Source organism: Equus caballus, chromosome 28 (genome assembly GCF_041296265.1).
Source record: "Equus caballus isolate H_3958 breed thoroughbred chromosome 28, TB-T2T, whole genome shotgun sequence".
Classification (NCBI taxonomy): domain Eukaryota; kingdom Metazoa; phylum Chordata; class Mammalia; order Perissodactyla; family Equidae; genus Equus; species Equus caballus.
The window spans coordinates 33,314,856-33,332,472 of NC_091711.1; the positions used below are offsets into that span (position 1 = coordinate 33,314,856).

At 48.1% G+C, this 17,617-nt stretch overlaps 1 protein-coding gene across 2 annotated transcripts in view; it reads left to right on the top strand.

Moving 5' to 3' along the window:
* Positions 1 to 424: 424 nt before the first annotated feature.
* CHST11 (carbohydrate sulfotransferase 11) overlaps positions 425 to 17,617 on the top strand; it is a 255,102-nt gene continuing 237,909 nt past the window's right edge. The window contains exon 1 of one of the 2 annotated variants that reach the window (XM_001498399.7): positions 425 to 1,110. In XM_001498399.7, the coding sequence (XP_001498449.3) occupies positions 993 to 1,110 (118 nt within the window). In that variant the 5' untranslated portion in view covers positions 425 to 992. The remainder of the gene's footprint in view (positions 1,111 to 17,617) is intronic. The other variant, XM_005606558.4, reaches the window with a different exon arrangement.

Below are 17,617 nucleotides of genomic sequence, written 5' to 3' on the forward strand. Positions count from 1 at the left end.
CGGGTTGTAGGGTTTCCCTAACCTTGACCCGAAGGCAGCTGTCTTCAACCCCTTTCCAAAACGTCGCTCAAGTTGGACTGTCGTTTGAAAGACACGAAAACGAAACCGCCCTGTTCTGAGCGTCGGGAAAAGGGCACTGGCTCCCTGGGGGCCAGGGGCAACTTCCCGGCCAGCCTGCCCCGGGATTTCAAATAATCGCGGACCACCAGCCCCCTTCGCGCTCCAGGTGCCCAACCCGCTCCCCGCCACTTCCCTCTTCAAACGCCCGCAGGAGTGGGTGGCAGCACCGAGGCGATTTTATTCGTATTTTTTTCCTCCGGGTTTTGTCATGGAAACGCTGACACAACCTCCAGACGGCGGCCGAGCCCGGCCGGGGACTGAGGGCTTTTGGGACCCTGCGGGAGCGCGGCGCGCACTCCGCACTCCCCGGGAAACAGCTGGACGCGACCAAATCCCAGGCAGGGGCGGGGGGACCGCGACGCTCCGCCCCGGCGCGCGGGGCCCTCCCTCCTCCCGGCTCTCCGCCGGCGCCCTCCCTCGCCGGGGGCTGCGAGTTGCCTTTGGTAAAACCCAGCCCCGGAATATATAGATCATTGGAGCGCAATGAAGTAGCCTTTGGAGAGGAGGGAGGGGGTCCGTCCGACAGCCACAGCGGCCGCGCAGCGGCACCACCATCACCGCGCGCACCCCAGCCGCCCGGCCCGCGAGGAGGCAGCGGCGGCCGCGGGCGGGAGCGGAGGCGGCGGCGAGGAGCCGCGGGAGGAGCAGGAGCGCGCCGCCTCGGGGCCACGCATCTCGGCACTTCCAGAGCAACTCCGGCGCCTTCCACACCCCTGCCCGCGGCTGGGGGCTCCGTGGGGCCAGCCCGATCCTCCTTCCGATCCCTGCCCAGCCCTGCGCCTCCCGGGCTCCGCTCCGCGCGCCGGGGTCCCCGCTCCTGCGCCCCGGGCGCGCCTCCCGGACACCCCGGTCCCCGCAGCCAGGACAAAGCCATGAAGCCGGCGCTGCTGGAAGTGATGAGGATGAACAGAATTTGCCGGATGGTGCTGGCCACTTGCTTGGGATCCTTTATCCTGGTCATCTTCTATTTCCAAAGTATGTTGCACCCAGGTAGGGGGCGCGTTAGCGTGGTTTTGTTGGATATTTTCTTCTCTCTCGCGCTCTCGCTCGCTCGCTCCGCCTGGTTTCTGCCTTTTCCAACCTTACCTCTTCTCCCTCGGCCACCTCGGGGCTCCTTGCTACCCGGGGCTGCCTGGGTCCCCGACTCGGGATGGTGGGGGGAGGAGGGAAGATGTACTCCCTTCTCTTCTTCCTCCCGGATCCAGGCTGGAGGATGGGAACAGGAGGGGCGGTAGTGTTTTTTTTTTCTTTGTGTCTCTTGTCTGACTGTCTGCAAGGTAACAGGGCAAGGTAGAGGTTGTGGGAAGCCCTTGGGGTTAGGGAGTCTGTTTGAAAAGAACGGAACTCCCTCCCCGCTCGTGCCGAGGTCTGAGCATGAAAGTGGCGCCGGGAGCCGGCCGCCCTGCGCCCGGGCGCGCTGCCTCTTCCTGGTTGGGGGTACGGGGGCGAAGGGTGCGCGCCTCAGCGAGGTTGTGAGTCCCTGCGGCGAGCTGGGGAGCCCGGAGCTAGGCATCCGCATGTCCGGGGTTCGGCGCCGCGCTGAGCAGGTGTGGGGAGAGGTTGAGTGCCCGGCGCGGCCCCTCCGCCAGGCTGGGGAAGGGGCCCAGCGCCGGCTGTTTGCCCCCGAGGTTCGGCTCCTCATTGACCTTGCGACTGGTGCCGTGGGGCCCACCCCAATCCTCCTCCTGATCCTGCGCCGGGGAACTCAGAGCTCCTGGGTCATGCCGTGGCCACCGCAGTTTTGGAGGAAACTTTGGCCGGGTCCTGGGCTAATGGTCAGGTTGCATCCCCCATTCCTGGATCCCCAGCATCCAGAGTCCCCGGGGCCGTGTGGGAATGAGCCCCCTCCCCCAGCCCCCAGTGGCTTAGACAAGTTCCACATCTGAAATCCGGACTGAGAGAGAGAGACGAATCTCGCCCCTTCCGAGGGGCGCAAAGGAAAGTTTGGGACCTGGGGAGGGAGGGGCGCCCTCGAGTGCGGCGGCCGCGGGTTCGCAGCTCGACTGCGGAGCCCAACAGGTAGACCCTTCCAAGGAGGCTTCTGGGGTAACGCGGGTCTCCCCGCCCAGCCACGGTTCCCTCCACCCCCAGCAGGCCCCCGCCGGGCCACGTTGGCTTCGAAATCCATTTTTTTACGCCTCCGAGTTGCCTTTCTCAGTATAGTCACACAATAATTTGCTTTTATAATTGCAAGGAGGAGGGAACTGGAAACAGATTTCCTTCCAGGGAAATAGGGTTGGTGCTTTTCTTTTTGCCTCCCGCCTTCTCCTTTCTGTGTGTATCTAACACTTTCAGCAGACGCAGCCCCGAATTCATCCAGCCTGCGTTTGGGTCGACGGCAGAGGAATAAAGCTGTTCTTTCCATCAAACCGGCGGGACTGCCGGCTGCGAGATTCGAGATTCCTTGACAGCGCGGGGACAGAATGCCCCTCTGCCCCATTTGGCCTGGAGCAGCTGTTAAGGCGGCCACACTGCCAAGGATATGGTCAGACACCACCACACGTAACCTCAGGACATCCGAGCCAGCCTTGTAAAAGATGGCTTTTGTTTGCAGTTTCATATTTTTAGCTTCATGTCAGCAAACTACAGCAGTGTTTGTCTCCTCGCCCAACCCAGTGGTTGTGAAACTTCTAAGGGCATTTAAAAATGGACCTCGCTGGCATTCCGGCAGCGGGCAGGACCAGACAGTGGCATCCTGGAGACCAGGCCAGACTCCACCCCAGAGGGCTAGTGGACTGGGTGGTGTGCAAATACACTGGGGCTCAAACAGTTTAAACAAAGGGCTGGGTGATTTGTCTAGACTCTAGAGATGTGTTTAGGCCACTTAAAGTTTTCTCTGGACGGAACATGCCAGGTAATTCTCTGCAGAAATGCTTGGAACAAGGGTGACTATTAGCCTTCAGCAGGAATGCACTGTAACTTCTCTGTGCCTGTTAGTGTCCAGTGAAATGCTAGCTACAGTGAAATAATACTACTGTCCGTGGTTTTCATGCATCTTGGGCTTTGGGTTTCCTATGTGAGAATTAGGGAATACCTTTCCAGCCAGAGATAGCAGGAAGAAACTTCCAATTTGTAATTCTCACTTTGCTAAAATTTCCAGCTCTAGTTAGAATATTAAGTTGACTTACAAGTGGCATTAAGCTCTTTTCAGTCTAACCTTTTCCAAGGCTTTCTTGATAACAAACCTCTGTCCTTGACCCTGTGCTCTCAGCCTTTGCTTCTCTTTCTGGTCCCATTTCCTCCCAAGAAATGACATTGGTTTGTTATTCGCGTCTCTATGAGTATGCTCTTCTGATATTTTTTTCCAGTCCACAGCAAATACTGCCTTCAGTACAGTCTGTTGATTGCAGAACTGCAGACAGTTCAATTGGAAGGTCTTCTTTATTTTGAATTACATATGGTTCCGTGAAAACTCCATGTCAATAGTTTATTATTACATAGGACATAAAAATATGCTTGGGAATCCATATTAAACGTTTTCTTTTTTCTTTTTTTTCACTTTATTAAATGACACTGTTGATGAGGGCTCATGCTAAATTGTTTTCCTGCTGCTCTGAATTTCTTTAAAAGGTACTGGATCTGTGCTTCTCTGAAGGATTTGGGGTAATGATCGCTGATCCCTTAGCCTGGCTCTGCAGTTTCAGCCTCCCAGCTCACCCTGAGAGAGGCAGAAGGGACCACAGCATGGCACAGATTGTGTTGCTAAAAATTTGGAGCCCTCTGGCAGGAGTTCCAGACACCTATATCCCAAATAGACAGGTAGTATTGCAAAAGAGATGGATTCCCGCCTTCATTGGTGGCTAGAGAATACCTGGAGTATGTGATGGGGGAGAGAAAGAATAAAAGATAGGGGCGGGGGGTGGGGAGTGGCTGGCTGTTTCTCCTTCTGATTCTCATCTGGGCTCCGTTATCTTTTGTACTTTTCTAATTCATAAACTTGAGTAGTTCATGACCTTGAGTAATTGATCTTTAATTTGGTTGGAGGTTCAGCAGAAGTGGGCCTTGTCAGTAAGGCAGTTTTCTTTAGATCTTTGACCCTCTGAGTTAATAGTCGTTGTTCAAAGCATATTTTTTAGGGCAGGTACCAGGTTTTAGGCCCTATTCTAATGCTGATGTTTTGCACAGTGCTTGACACAACGTAGGTTCTCAGTAAAATATTTGCTGGGTGAATGCGTGAAGTGTCTAACCTCTAGAAGACGCACTTCTCTGGTTTTTGGGAAAGTTAAGTCTAGCCTTGCCAAGAATGCCTGGTCGGTCAGTCTGGCTCTGCCCAGTGGGGACACTTCCTTCCTGGTCTCTGAAATCCCCTGAGATATGGATTCGTTTAAGCTCATCATGCGCCAGATAGGGGCATTCCCCATGGCCTAGATTGGCTGCCCCAAAGCGTGAGGCAACTGGGGCCACTGCTCCGTGTCCTGGGTACTGGGGAAGCTTGGCCTCATTTAGCCACTGGCCTGAAGAAACCCACCCACCCGCAGGGTGCAGGACAGATGCCTTCTGTGGGCGTGAGCTGCTCCTGAAGTTGGTGAGGATGGAACTACATGCCTGTGGTTTCTGCACGGGCTTGAGTCCATCAGCGAATGCATCCTCTGAAACTGCATCCCGGACCTTAAAGAGTCTCGCATACCTGCCCCAGACGCCGGCTTTGATGGAGCTGTGCCCTGCCAGGCAGAGCCGAGAGGCCCCTGGCTGCATTTGAGTGTGTGAAGACAGCGCCTCTAAACCTTCCTTTTGTGTTCCTGCCTAGGATTGTGGTTTTGTTTGAAAGCTCTTGTTCACAGAAGAGAAGCCTGCAGAGGAGAAAGCCTTTTTCTCTCTCTCTTTTCTCTTCCTCTCCTTTTTCCTTTTGCAAAATGTTTACTTTCACTGTCGCCTGAAATTTCTTTGCTTTGGTTGAATGTAGTGAAAGATTATACCCTTTATTTAAAGACTTCTTGGGTTACCCTTTGTAGTTTTCACTTGATTAGATTGAAGGCAAACCGCTTTTGTATTATAATTTTAATCTAATTATAAACGTAATATCTGCTCATTTTAGAAAATTTAGGCGGTACAGAAGACAATCATCCATTCATTATACCACCACCCGGAGGCAACTAGTACTTTTTTCTATACATTATAGAATATTTATATTAAAAAAATAGTTGAGATCACATCATGCATCTTGTATCCTGTTTGATATTATGTATTTTAGACAAATACCTCATTATTGTGACTAGTTATTAAGTTTAAAGACAGAAAATTTAACCACAACCTTTTTAATTTATAGACTTGCATAGGCCTTCGCTCTCCCACCCCCACCTCTTTGCAGGAGATCAGTCTGGTATCATGGTTTTTTTTTGGCCTGCACACACTTACTTTTAAATTAGAGAATCTTTTTGCTTATATAAGAAATAAGTTTGAAGTCATACCAGTTCGTAGAGGCTGTTTTATGTTATCTGTCTGAAACTTCCTTTGAAAAGGTGTCAGGAGAGTCTTAAATGGGAGACGGCTATGAATCCTGAAAGCAGCAGTAAATAGCTGGAGGATAAGACATTTCCACTATGGGGTTCCCCCCTTGGCAGTTTAAATGTTTGTGCCTCAGTGGGGCATTTTCACAGCCGCGTAAGATGAGACACAAACACTTAGGCAATTTCCTTCGACAGTTAGAGCCACTGTTCAGGAGTCCTCGTTGTCATTGCCTTCTGAAATGAAAGTGGTGTTCAGGCTCCAGAGGAAGAGTGGGGGTGAGTGGGGGTGTTTCTGTGAGGGGAGGGGCGAGGGAGTCCATCCTCCAGCTGAGGGGCTGCTGTCTACATTTGCGTGTCTGGTTGAAGTCCGTTTGCTTGTGGCTGGCTCTATCAGCACAGCCATTTAAAAACAGGAAATCAAAGGCTTCCACGCACAGCACCACCCTTTCCCTTCCTTAAATCCACCCGAAGGACGAACTTGTCCTGAATCTGAGGGACGGCACGTGAGGAAGGCTCTCCTGAAAGTCACTGCCAGCAGGCCGCTTGTAAATTCAGATTCTGAGAGAAACCGGAAGTTCTGCTCACTCATTTTCTCTTTTTCGTTTTTCTTCTCTTGAATTCTGAGATCCCCATCTTATCACAAGTGAAGACAAAGGCAGTTCTTCCTATGAGATCACTGAATAATCTGATGTGTCAATTAAAAATTCCTGGAACTGGTAATTTGATGCATCTTAGATCAACTGTGATTCAACAAAATGCAGGAACAGAGCTATTCTTTCTTTCTCTCTCTCTCTCTCTCTCTTTTCTTTCTACTCTGAGCCAGGTATTGCTCTAGGCACTGGAGATACAACACTAACATTTATTTCTGCCCTCATGGAACTTACATTCTGGTGGAGTAAGCAGACTTTAAGCAAATGCAGAAGTCAAATATGTAGCATGTCTGATGGTGTGAAGAGAGAAAAACAAAGCAAGGAAGATGGATGAGGGAGGTGAGAGGCCAGGGTTGCAATTTAATATAGAGGTAGCTAGGGAATGTCACTGATAAGATGGCACTGGAGAGCACAGACCTGGAGGAAGGGAAGGAGCTGGCCGTGTGTCTTTCTCAGGAAGAATGTTCCAGTCAGAGAGCAGCATAAGTCCCGTCCCTGAGACCCTGATGTGGGAACGTGCATGGCAGCTGGTCTGAGCATTGGGAGCAGAGGGAGGGAGCAGCCAAAGACTATGAGGTGGAGAGAGACTGTGTGGGCCTTGACCTTGATTGGATGGGATGGAAGCCCTGGAGGGGTTTGTGCAGAGGACCCTGGGGGAGGGGGCCTGGACCAGTGGAAGCCCTGAAGCCTCTCACTTGCTCTTGGTGTTTATCTTCTGGCATTGGATAGTGCCCTTTGGTAAAGTGGGCGCCGTGTAAATCCTATTTCCCCTCTCCCCCAACCCCCAACTAAACCACCCTTCTTTCGCATTGTAAAAACAGTAACGTGCAAATCAGAAAAAGAGATTCGAGAATTGAACTGGTGAAGGAAACGATAAAGCCCAAATGGCCTGGAAAGAAACTAAAATCTGCCCTGGGGATACCTTCTCCAAGGAATTTCTAGGTCTATCTCTCTTGGAACTTCCAGGGTCAACCTTACATTAAATAACTTACTTCCACACCCTTCCCATTCTGACTCTTACCAACTTCTTTAGTTAATCACCGAGGGACCAGTAATCGCAAGTCCTAAGACTGAGAATTGGTGCAAATTTCTCAAGCAGAGCAGAAAAGACGTAAAGACTTAAAGAGCTTGTGTTGGGAAATTCTTAAACAAAATGTTCAGGGTACAATCCATGGCCTTCTGAATAAAAGTAACCATCAACGTCCCCTGACTGATGTGAGCGCTCACTAAGAATGTAGAGGTTGAATGGATTGATGATTTGGGGGTGAAAGACCTGGGTCCTAGTGTGGGGTTCCCCCACTTCCTAACCCCATGCATTACTGTATTTTATTGACACTAAGAGACTCATTTTTTCACATTTTCGTGTTTATGAAATTTGACCGTGTTGGAATTGATGGTATCTTAGCGCTGTGCTGTCCTTTGATGGGTGGCCTTTTTCTTTGTTAGTGGGACATAAAGTAGCAGTGTGTCTTGCGGTTGATGCCCTCTGAGGCCACCTCTGTAAATTGTGAAAGTACTTTTGTAAGCCGTGGCACACGCCATGACCTCAGTGAGGTAATGAAAAATGGCTCTCCTGCCAGATGTGGGCTCCAGCTGAGGGCCTGGAAGTCCCCACGTGCCCTGATCGCCTGCTCCGTAAAGGCTTTGTCAGCACACAGGCTATTGAGTCTTTTCTGCTCTGCTTGAGAAATTTGCACCAATTCTCAGTCTTAGGACTTGCGATTACTGGTCCCTCGGTGATTAACTAAAGAAGTTGGTAAGAGTCAGAATGGGAAGGGTGTGGAAGTAAGTTATTTAATGTAGGGTTGACCCTGGAAGTTCCAAGAGAGATAGACCTAGAAATTCCTTGGAGAAGGTATCCCCAGGGTAGATTTTAGTTTCTTTCCAGGCCATTTGGGCTTTATCGTTTCCTTCACCAGCCCTTTTAGAAATGCATTGTGGTTGTTTGTTTGTTTGTATGTTTTCTTCTTTTGATTCAGCAAGGCATGGTTTCTGCCTCTAAGCTTGGCCCAGAGGTGCTTAGGAAACATTTAAAGAGTAAATAACTGATTCTCAAAGATGCCTCTGCTGCATTTGCATAGAGCCCAGAGGGAAGAGCTAGGTTGGCTTCTCAGGTCCAGCCACTTCTGGTGTGGTTTATTCCATTTGTCTCCCAAACCTCTTTGCTCCTGCTCTGCTAGATTCAGCCAGGGTTTAGGGCAGGAACTAGAAAGTGGTCTAGGTATTTTAAGCAGAAAGGTATTTAATGGAGGGAACCTGGAGCTTATAAAATTGTTGGGAGGGCTGGAGGTGTAGAGCTCTTGGCTGGGCCTCCAGGCATGATTCCCAGTTAATAGCAGTACAGCTATGTGCCGCGTTAATGACATTTTGATAAAAAATGGACCGCATATATGATGGTGGTCCCATAAGATGGGTACTGTACAGACTGGGTGTGGAGTAGGCTATACTGTCTAGGTTTGTGTCAACGTACTCTGTGATGTTCCTACAATGATGAAATTGCCTAACATTTCTCAGAATGTGTCCCCATCATTAAGTGTCTTGTGACTGTGGTATATATAATGATTTATAAACAAACATATATTGGCATGGCTGCTCAAAACTGACCCACCGGGGGTGCTGCTACCTCTGAGACTTTCCCTGGAACTCCTGAGTGCAAGAAAAACTGATGACATTGAGAACCAAGGATCAGAAATCTCAATTCCAGAATCCGGCAGCTTCCCCACTGCAGCTGCCTCTCAACACCCAGAAGGCTGGAGAGTGGACCCTGTAATGCTGTTGCAAAAAGCTGTGTTGTCTCCACCACCACGTTTGCCAGCAGCAAAACAACCGAAAGGTGGGAAGACGGCCTCTCACTCATGTCTGCTTTCTAAATCTTGAGTGAGTGCTTCTCTTTAGGGGAACCAAATTCTCATCCAGAGCCCTGGCTTCTAGGAAGCCTGGGAAATACAGCTTTTAAATGCCCAGCCTTTGCAGTCTAGAAGGGCCTTCTAGAAGGAGGGGTGGAATGGATGATGAGCCAACATCCACAGTGCTCAGCACACCCTATTGATAAAACAAATTTGAGTAGTCATCCCCAATATATTTTGTTTATAAGTAATTTATACATTATTCCTACCGTTATCTAAGTATCTAGGATATGGATATTTCTAACTTTCCAGCAATAAGTGATTGTAAGTCCACATCTTCATTATTGTCTAGATAAGTCTGTTGGCCGATTCCTTGTTGCCTCTGAGTCTATCGTCCTTTTTGCCTTGTAACGTGGCGTCTGAAGACTCGCAGACTCGGAGAGAGAGGAATGCCATTTTCTTGTGTGTGTGCGTGTTGTGAGTATTATCTCCAAGCTGTGGTTTCTTGGCTGGGGTCTCTTAAGCCTCTATTCCATTTTGTGAGGATTAGCTTAGGTGAAAGTAAATATAATCTGTAAATCTACTTAGGATTCAGTTGTCAGTGGTGATCCACTGACCCGCTCAGAGCAGTGGGATTATTGAGGCGGCCACTACATGCACTTCACTTTGTCGCCCTCTGTCCCCCTCCTCAGGATACCTGAGTTTCATAGATGACCTGTAACTTGATATGACAGGTTAGATGGAGGTGTTGGTGTCAATTCGTATTTTTGACATCGGTTAAATTTCTTGTTTTAGATTAAAATAGAACACCTGATGTTTCCTTCCCAGACCCCTTCGTGGTGGACTTCCACTAGACTTTGGAACCCCGGGTCTAGACTTGTCTTGAATGTGGTGGGTCATTGTCAGGATCCGCCGCAGCCAACTTTGGGTAAAAGTACAGTATTAACCTGGCGCTGGTTCTGTGGGGGTGAGTCAGAGTTTGGCTTTAGATAAGTACTATGGATAGAACTGGTATCTCCAGTATTACCCACTCACAGTGCAGTTCTCACTCGAGTAGATGTGGCTAGAGATAAAGAAACCCAGTAATATAAGTGTTTAAGTCCTTATGAATCTCTTGAAAGCCTGGGGAAGAAAACCCACCAAGCTAACTCAAGTGCAGTAGGCGGGTGGCTGGGTTTCTGTTAGAAGCTGTTAACTTCAGAGGATCCCAGAAGAGAGAAAACAAAGGGCCCTCTGAGGTAGTGTTGTAACGGAATGCTTCACATTTCTTAACGGTTGACGTCTTTTACCATTAATATCATTGTACGTGGTCACTCGCCACAGTGAAAAGAATGCCGAATTTGCAAGCTGGAGACCAGATTTCAGGCCTTGGCTGTCTCCTGTGGCCATTTGACGTCATTCAGGTGATTTTTGCTGAATGCTTATTAAGAGTTAGGCTCTGTTCTAGGTGCTGGAGATAGAGCAGGGACCAAACAGACAAGAATCCGTGTCCTCATGGAACATTCTCCTGGAAGAGACACAATAAACAAATGCATGTTAAAAATATAGAGTATGCTTGATGGTGACAAATGCGACAGAGAAAAAATAAAGCAAGGAAGGAGGCTGTGAAATGGAAGCCATGAGGGGGCTGCGGTTTTAAATAGGGTGTTCAGGGAAGGCCGCCCTGAGAAGGTGGTTTAGAGCTGGGAGGAAACGAGGATATGCAGGGGGCAAGTTGAGGAAATAATAAAGATATTTATTGGGTATTTACTGAAGAGTGACATGGGTTGGGTGCTTATAAGATTCCTGTGAGGAATAATATATATTAAGGTACACACTGTTATTATCAACATTTTACAAGGGGGAAACTGAGGCATAGAGATTGTCACTTGTCTAAGGTCACAAGCAGAGGAATTGATGGAACTAGAATTAAACCATGTGCTGCTCTGAACGTCTAATAGGGGCCCTCAGTTAGGGGCGACCCCTTGCCCCCTGCATTTGGAAATGTGTAGAGACGCTCTTGGTTGTCCCAAGGATTGAGGACATCAATTTAGTGAGTAGGGCCAAGGATGCTGGACGTCCTGCAAAGGGTGGGGTCTTTCCACCCGTCAGAGTCATCCTGCCTGAATGCTGATAACGCTCCTCCTTGAGAAATAGCTCAAGACTCTCCACGGCATCTGGCACAGTACTTGGCCAACCCCATGACTCGGGCAAGTGCAGGGCACATCACAGAGGCTTAATGGTTGATTGAATGAGTGACTGAGTGAAGTCACGAGCTCAGAGATTTGGTCCCCTCATTTGCCAAGTAGAGATAGTAATGTTATTCCTCTTACGTGGTGGTGGTGCTGAGGATGAAATAAGAAATTAGATGTGAAAATGCACTGAATATGCATGCAAAACCAGGATACATATATTATTGTTATGATAAATATATTGTGGTTCCTCATTCTCAGATTTTAATCTTCCTGCTTACAGCAATGCTGTTGTATTTCATTCTGTTTGGAACCTGAGCAAATGTTTATCCATTTCATATGTGTGCCCTATACTGTAAGGTTTACTAAAAGGGTCCAGCTTCTAGACTCCCATGAACATCTTCCTTCCGTACGCGCCGGCCCGCTGTCTGCCGTGCTGGCGCACCTCCTCGCTCAGGCCAAAACTTCGCTCTGCCTCAGTGTAGCGTTTTGCTAAAGCGGAGTTTATTTGGTGAAAAATCAGCCTTGTGGTTTTCTGCTGAATACTGAGGCCGTAGCTTTTCCCCCAGTTATACACCTAATTACCCCTCGATTTCCCATTAGCTTTAAAAAGTGACGCTTGAAAAATAAAACATGGGGCACACGTCAGTGCCATTTCTGAAGCTGAACTTGGAGGAGGATGAAAAGTCGTTTTAGAAGACTAGCGGCTGCAACCCAGCACAGCCTCCTCTGGTGGGTGGCAATCGCAGCTGGGGCAGAGGCCTGTTTCCGCCCACTGTCACCGGAGCAGGTACTGAATTTTAGTTAGAAGACCGTAATCCTGATTTGGGCTGGGCCCAGGGTTCTTCAACTTGAGGCCAAGGGCATATTTGATGCTCTTCCGTGCTCCGCCCTGGTCCCTTGGAGACAGTCCCTGCTGAACTTGATGCTTAACTGAGGGTGGGGGAGTCCATTTGTCATTGTTCCTGGTTCTTTACTAGTTGAAAAAGTCTTTATCTGTTTACGCACATGGCTCTCCAGATGACCCTACCATCTCACCTAATTATTGATTTAGACAGTGGTTCTCAACTGGGGACGATTTTGCTCCCTTCTCTGCCCCCCTGCAGGGGACATTTGGCAATGTCTGGAGACAATTTGGTTGTCACACCTGGAGGGAGGTCCTACTGTCATCTAGTGGGTGGAGGCCAGGGACGCTGCTAAACATCCTACAATGCACAGGACAGCCCCCCTCCCCCCCCCCCCCCCCGCCCCACAACACGGAATAATCCAGCCCAGAATATCAATAGTTGGGAAACCCTCATTTAGATTCAGTATTTTTCTGATGCTTTACTAAAAATAGCGCTAGAAACAACGATTGCTTACTGAGTACTTACTGTGTATCAGACAGTATGCCAACTGCTGTACTGGGATTATCACATTTAAACTTCACCACAACCTGGTGAGGTGGGCGTTTATCATTCCCATTGTACAGATGAGGAAACTGAGCCCGAGAGAGGTTAGGGAGCTTGCCTAAGGTCACAGAACTGGAAAGTTGGAACAGGATCCCAGCCTGGGTCTGACTGACACCACAGACGGTACTCGTCAGCCCACCAGCATATCCCATCTACGTGTTCTTGGTTTCAGCTAATTAGGTCAAGGAATAATTATTTTATAAGGGCCTTAAGCTCAGCTGTAGACTCCAAGTGGAGCATTCAGTGATAGCCCCTTCTCCTCTTACCCTACACTCTATCCCTGGGTGAGCTCATCCCCTCTTGGGGCCAGTGCTATTGTCTGTTCAGATGACACTCACTTCTCTTCGGTTTGGATGTGTCCTGAGGTCAAAGTCCAGTTCATATGTACCTTCTTTGTGAAACCTTCATCCATCCCATCTGGTCAGAATAAGGGGATGGATGTCCTTCCTCTGCATCCTATGGTACTTTGTGCATGCACGTACTCTGCCACATAGTCGTGTGTCGCTTAACAATGGGAATGTGTTCGGAGAAATGCATCGTTAGGCGATTTCGTCGTTGTGTGAACCTCGTAGAGTGCATTTAGGCAAACCTAGATGGTGTAGCCTACCGCACACCTAGGTTGTATGGTACTCATCTTATGGGACCACTGTCGTGTATGCGGTCTGTCATTGACCAAAACATCCTTACGCAGCACGTGACTGTATTGGCTCGTTAAGAGCAGGCCGTGTCTTGTTTACCACAGTATCTCAGCATCTAGAATAGAGCCTGGTACAGAGTAGTTGCCTTAGTCTGTTTGAGCTGCTGCAACAAAATACCACAGACTGAATGGCTCATGAACAACGGGAATTTATTTCTCACAGCGTGGAGGCTTGAAGTCCGAGATCAGGGTGCCAGCATGATGGAGGAGGCCTCTTTTCCAGGGTCCAGACTTCTTGCTGGGTCCTCACATGGTGGAAGGGGTGAGGGCGCTCTGGGCCTCTTGTAAGGCCACTACCCCCCTTCATGAGAGCTCTGCCTTCACGACCTCGTCACCTCCCAGAGGTGCCATCTCTTAACACCATCACCTTGGGCATTGGGTTTTCAACATGGGAAATTTGGGGGGACACAAAATTTAGACCATAGCGGTGCTCACTCAGTAAATATTTATTGAAAGAAGGAATACATTGATGATAATTGATGACCAAGAAGAAAATCTTGCTTTGGGGGATGGCAGGTATGGAATGTTCAGCCATTTCCATTGCTGATTTGATTTCCAGGTTGATTCTGCAGTGAGTGAGCTGCCAAGTTAGAGAGCAAAGAACAACTCATTTAACTAGTAGCAAACTACAATCGTGGCTGGATGTAGACACAGCCAAAAAAATAAACAGCTATCAAGGATGTGGTTATTATGTGCTGTAACCATAATGGTAAGCAGTGTGTCCCAGGAAGGGATCTGCTCATTCAGCTCGGAATGGGAGGGTCTGAAATAAGACTCTCCTTGAGCAGTTCTGTCCGACGGAAATGTACTCTCAGCTCATACTTAACTTGAAATTTTCTAGTAGCTACTTTAAAAAAAGGAAAAAGAGACAGGTGAAATTAATATCTAAAATATTCTCATTTTAACAGGCAATATTAAAAGTTATGGAGATATTTTAGATTTAGGGGGTTACTGCATCTTCGGAAATCCAGTGTCCATTTTATCCTTATGACACATGTCAATTCAGACTCGCCACATTTCAAGTGTTCAGTAGCCACGTGTGGCTGGTGGCCACCATCTTGGATAGTCCGGCTCTGAAGTATTAGAGAGCGTATTGTGGCTTGGATTAGGGAGTTTTGTTTGCTTTTGTTTTTGTTTTTTGCCCTTTCTCCCTTTATTTAGGGACATGTTTTCTTTCTTGGGTTTAAGCTATGCCTTTTGGGAAGAATGTTGACTCTCTTAGGACTCTATGTGTTCAATAAGAGATATTAGTTGTGGAGTCGTATGTGTATCGCTAAAGTAATTTCAGGCCTCTAAGGTGTCTTCCAAGTCTGCTGGGTACTCAAGCGCCATCTAAAGCTTGACCCCGCTAATGAGATCCTAAAACACTCTGCAGTGTAGAGAGAGACACTGTTATCAACTCCAATCTGCAGATGAAGCCATGGAAACTCAGAGGGCTTCAGAGGATTGCTTACATTTGGTTTAAAATGGTTCTGACACAACCGTATGAGTTCAAAGACTGGCCCAAGGAACATTCATTCTGTTGGGGTGGACAGGAGCACACATGATTAACTGTTTGATGGGGCCAAGTGTGATTGGGGTTACAAAGAGAGACAAACTGCTGAGGAAGGAGGGAGGGGGGTGAGAGATTTGGAGTGAGGGTGTTGAGGAGGACTTCACGGGAGAGGTGATGTCGGCCCTGGGCCCTGAAGGATGAGTGGAGATTTGCTAGGGGACAAGGGGAGACAGACTCCAGGAAGGAGAGTGGTGTCTGGGAACACAGGGTGGAGAAGTGGGTCGGCAGTGGACCTGGAGGGCTGACTGCTCTCAAGTTTGAATTTTATTCTTAGGACCCAGGGAGCTATAGAAGGGTTAGCATCTCCTGCTTTTCAGAGGATGAAATTTAAGCTCAATTTAATTACACTCTCTTGTTGCATTAGAAGGACAGACGTCTTCAATGCACTTTCTCAAAATGAACTCGGGGCCGTTTTGAGATAGTTTCTATTATTATCATTTAATGGGAGGTAAGAAGATTATTCATGAATGTCTAAAGTGCAAAGTAAGAAATGGCTTAAAAGTGCTCTGTGACGGATTTAAACCTCCGCTGTTTGCCTTGCTTGTGCCAAAATTATAGGCCGTGGAAGCTGAGTTTCAGTCTCTCAGTTGCTAATGCTGCCCCGGGTTCACCCTCAGACGGGCCCTGGAAGAAGTGGCAGGAGAAAGGGAAAGTGTGTAAATAGTTGCCGGGGGGAGAATTTCTTGCTTCAGTGTGAGCTCCTGGGTCCATCTGGGGTCAGGTGGTCTCTGTGGGCTGCCCTGAGGATGAGCAGTGTAGACTAGAGAACCAAGTCAGACACTTCCTCCTGGGAGCCAAGACCCAAGGGTCAGGATTTGGGGCCCCAGGAGACTCGCCCTGTGCGCTGTGTGTGGGGTCTGATGTCATTGTCCCCCTGAAAGAGGCTACCCTATGTAATCTTCATATCAAAAGGCTGCCTCTTTGGGATGTCCTCACTCCTAGGCTGTGGGAGAGAGGATGGCTCGATTGGAGAGCTCACACGGAACGTAAAAAGGCATCTCTGGCTTTCAGAATCACGTTGGGGAGCATTGCGCTTGTACAGAGCTGAGGGCCCCCCTCATTTCCTCTGTTAGACTGTAGCACTTGATACCCGTTGGTAAATATCCTAGAGCTGGTTTCCTCTTAGAGGTATCTTGCCACTTTGATCCTCTTTTTTTTTTCCCCACTAAAACAACAACACACAGGGAGAACTCTCCCAAAGGCTTAATTTTAAAAAACAGTCACATAATGTCATCGCGCATGTGCAGCCTTTTTTAAGGAGGTGTGTGGCCGTGCAAACTACAGGGCTGGTTTCTGGACTCAAACATGCAAATTTGTAGGGATTTAGGGCTTAGGGATTGGAAGGGCTAATTAAGGCAGTACTTATTATTGGGAGTCTATGCCGAAGTATTGGAATGGAGATTATTTTGAAAATGAAATAATTAGGTGGTGAATCCTTTAAGAGCCAAGGTTTTATCGTACGTCGGGCTTTCTGTATAATTTTGCTGTTGAAGAATGGAGGTGCAGGTGTGAAGTCAGAAACTGAACAGGCAATCTTTTAGTCACTTGTAATCAAACAGCTTTTGTTGGGAGAGTGCGCACCATCCTAGAAAGGACAATTATGTGCTTAAAAATATTAACCAGGAGCGGTGGCCGTGCTCATTTTAGAATAATCCATTTAATTCGGGGGGGGAGTGGCTCAGGGCCCTTTCCTAGGGGACTCCAGAGAGGACTCTTTGTCTGCTTGTGCAGACTTTGTTTCCTGTGTCTGTAAAAGCAAATCGAGATTTTAAAAATAAATACATTTCTGATAGTAAGTGCCTTCTTGCCAGTGGGATTCGAACCGCGTCAAGGATGTTGTCATTGGAAAGTCATAGAGACATTCCTCCTTTATTTTCATAGGAAATAAACGAGCGATGGACTGAGAGCGCTAACTTCTCAGCACATCGGCCTCTGCTGTCGTCGCTAAGTGTTTCTTTGTAAAATTCGGCAACCCTGGCAGGAAGGGGAGGGGCAGTTAAGTAGACGGGGCACCGCGTGGAGGGGTCAGGAAACTTGGGGTCTAGTCTTGGTTCTTCTGTTCCCTACTGGGGACCGTCTCCTGTGTTCCTAACAAATGTAGACGTTGGCGGTTTGCAAACCACTCCTCCAAGCCCAAGGGGTCCAGAGCAGAAAACTTAAGGTCACGGAGGGTGGCAGTAACCCCACCCTCATCCGAGTGGCTCCTTGCCTATCTATTTCATATTTTGGGGTTCTGAGTAAAATTTTGTTCGAAGAAAGTGTGTCAAGGCTAAAACCATCAACAGCTTTGCACTTCACTGCTGGGACTATTTCTAAGACTTTCTCGCAATTCAGATCTTGTTATGATGGCAGTTCTCAAAATGGATACACATTTACAGTTAGGGTTAAATCATAATTGAAGTGAATAATTACTGTTAATAAGGTATGAAGAGACTGACATCTATCTGCCCCTCCATCCATCACTCAAACATTTATTGACCAAACATTTATCTGACTAAAGAGACAAATCTAAATAAGAGTTAGTTCCTGCAGTCAAATAACTTGCAATTTAGCAAGTGGCGACAGACCCATAATTGTTAGCTGTTATGCTTTGTAATAACGGCCATGGGCGGCTGGAAAAAAGGAGTAATTAGTTTAGGGGAGGTCAGACCTTGACAGAGAAGAACATTTGAGTTGGACT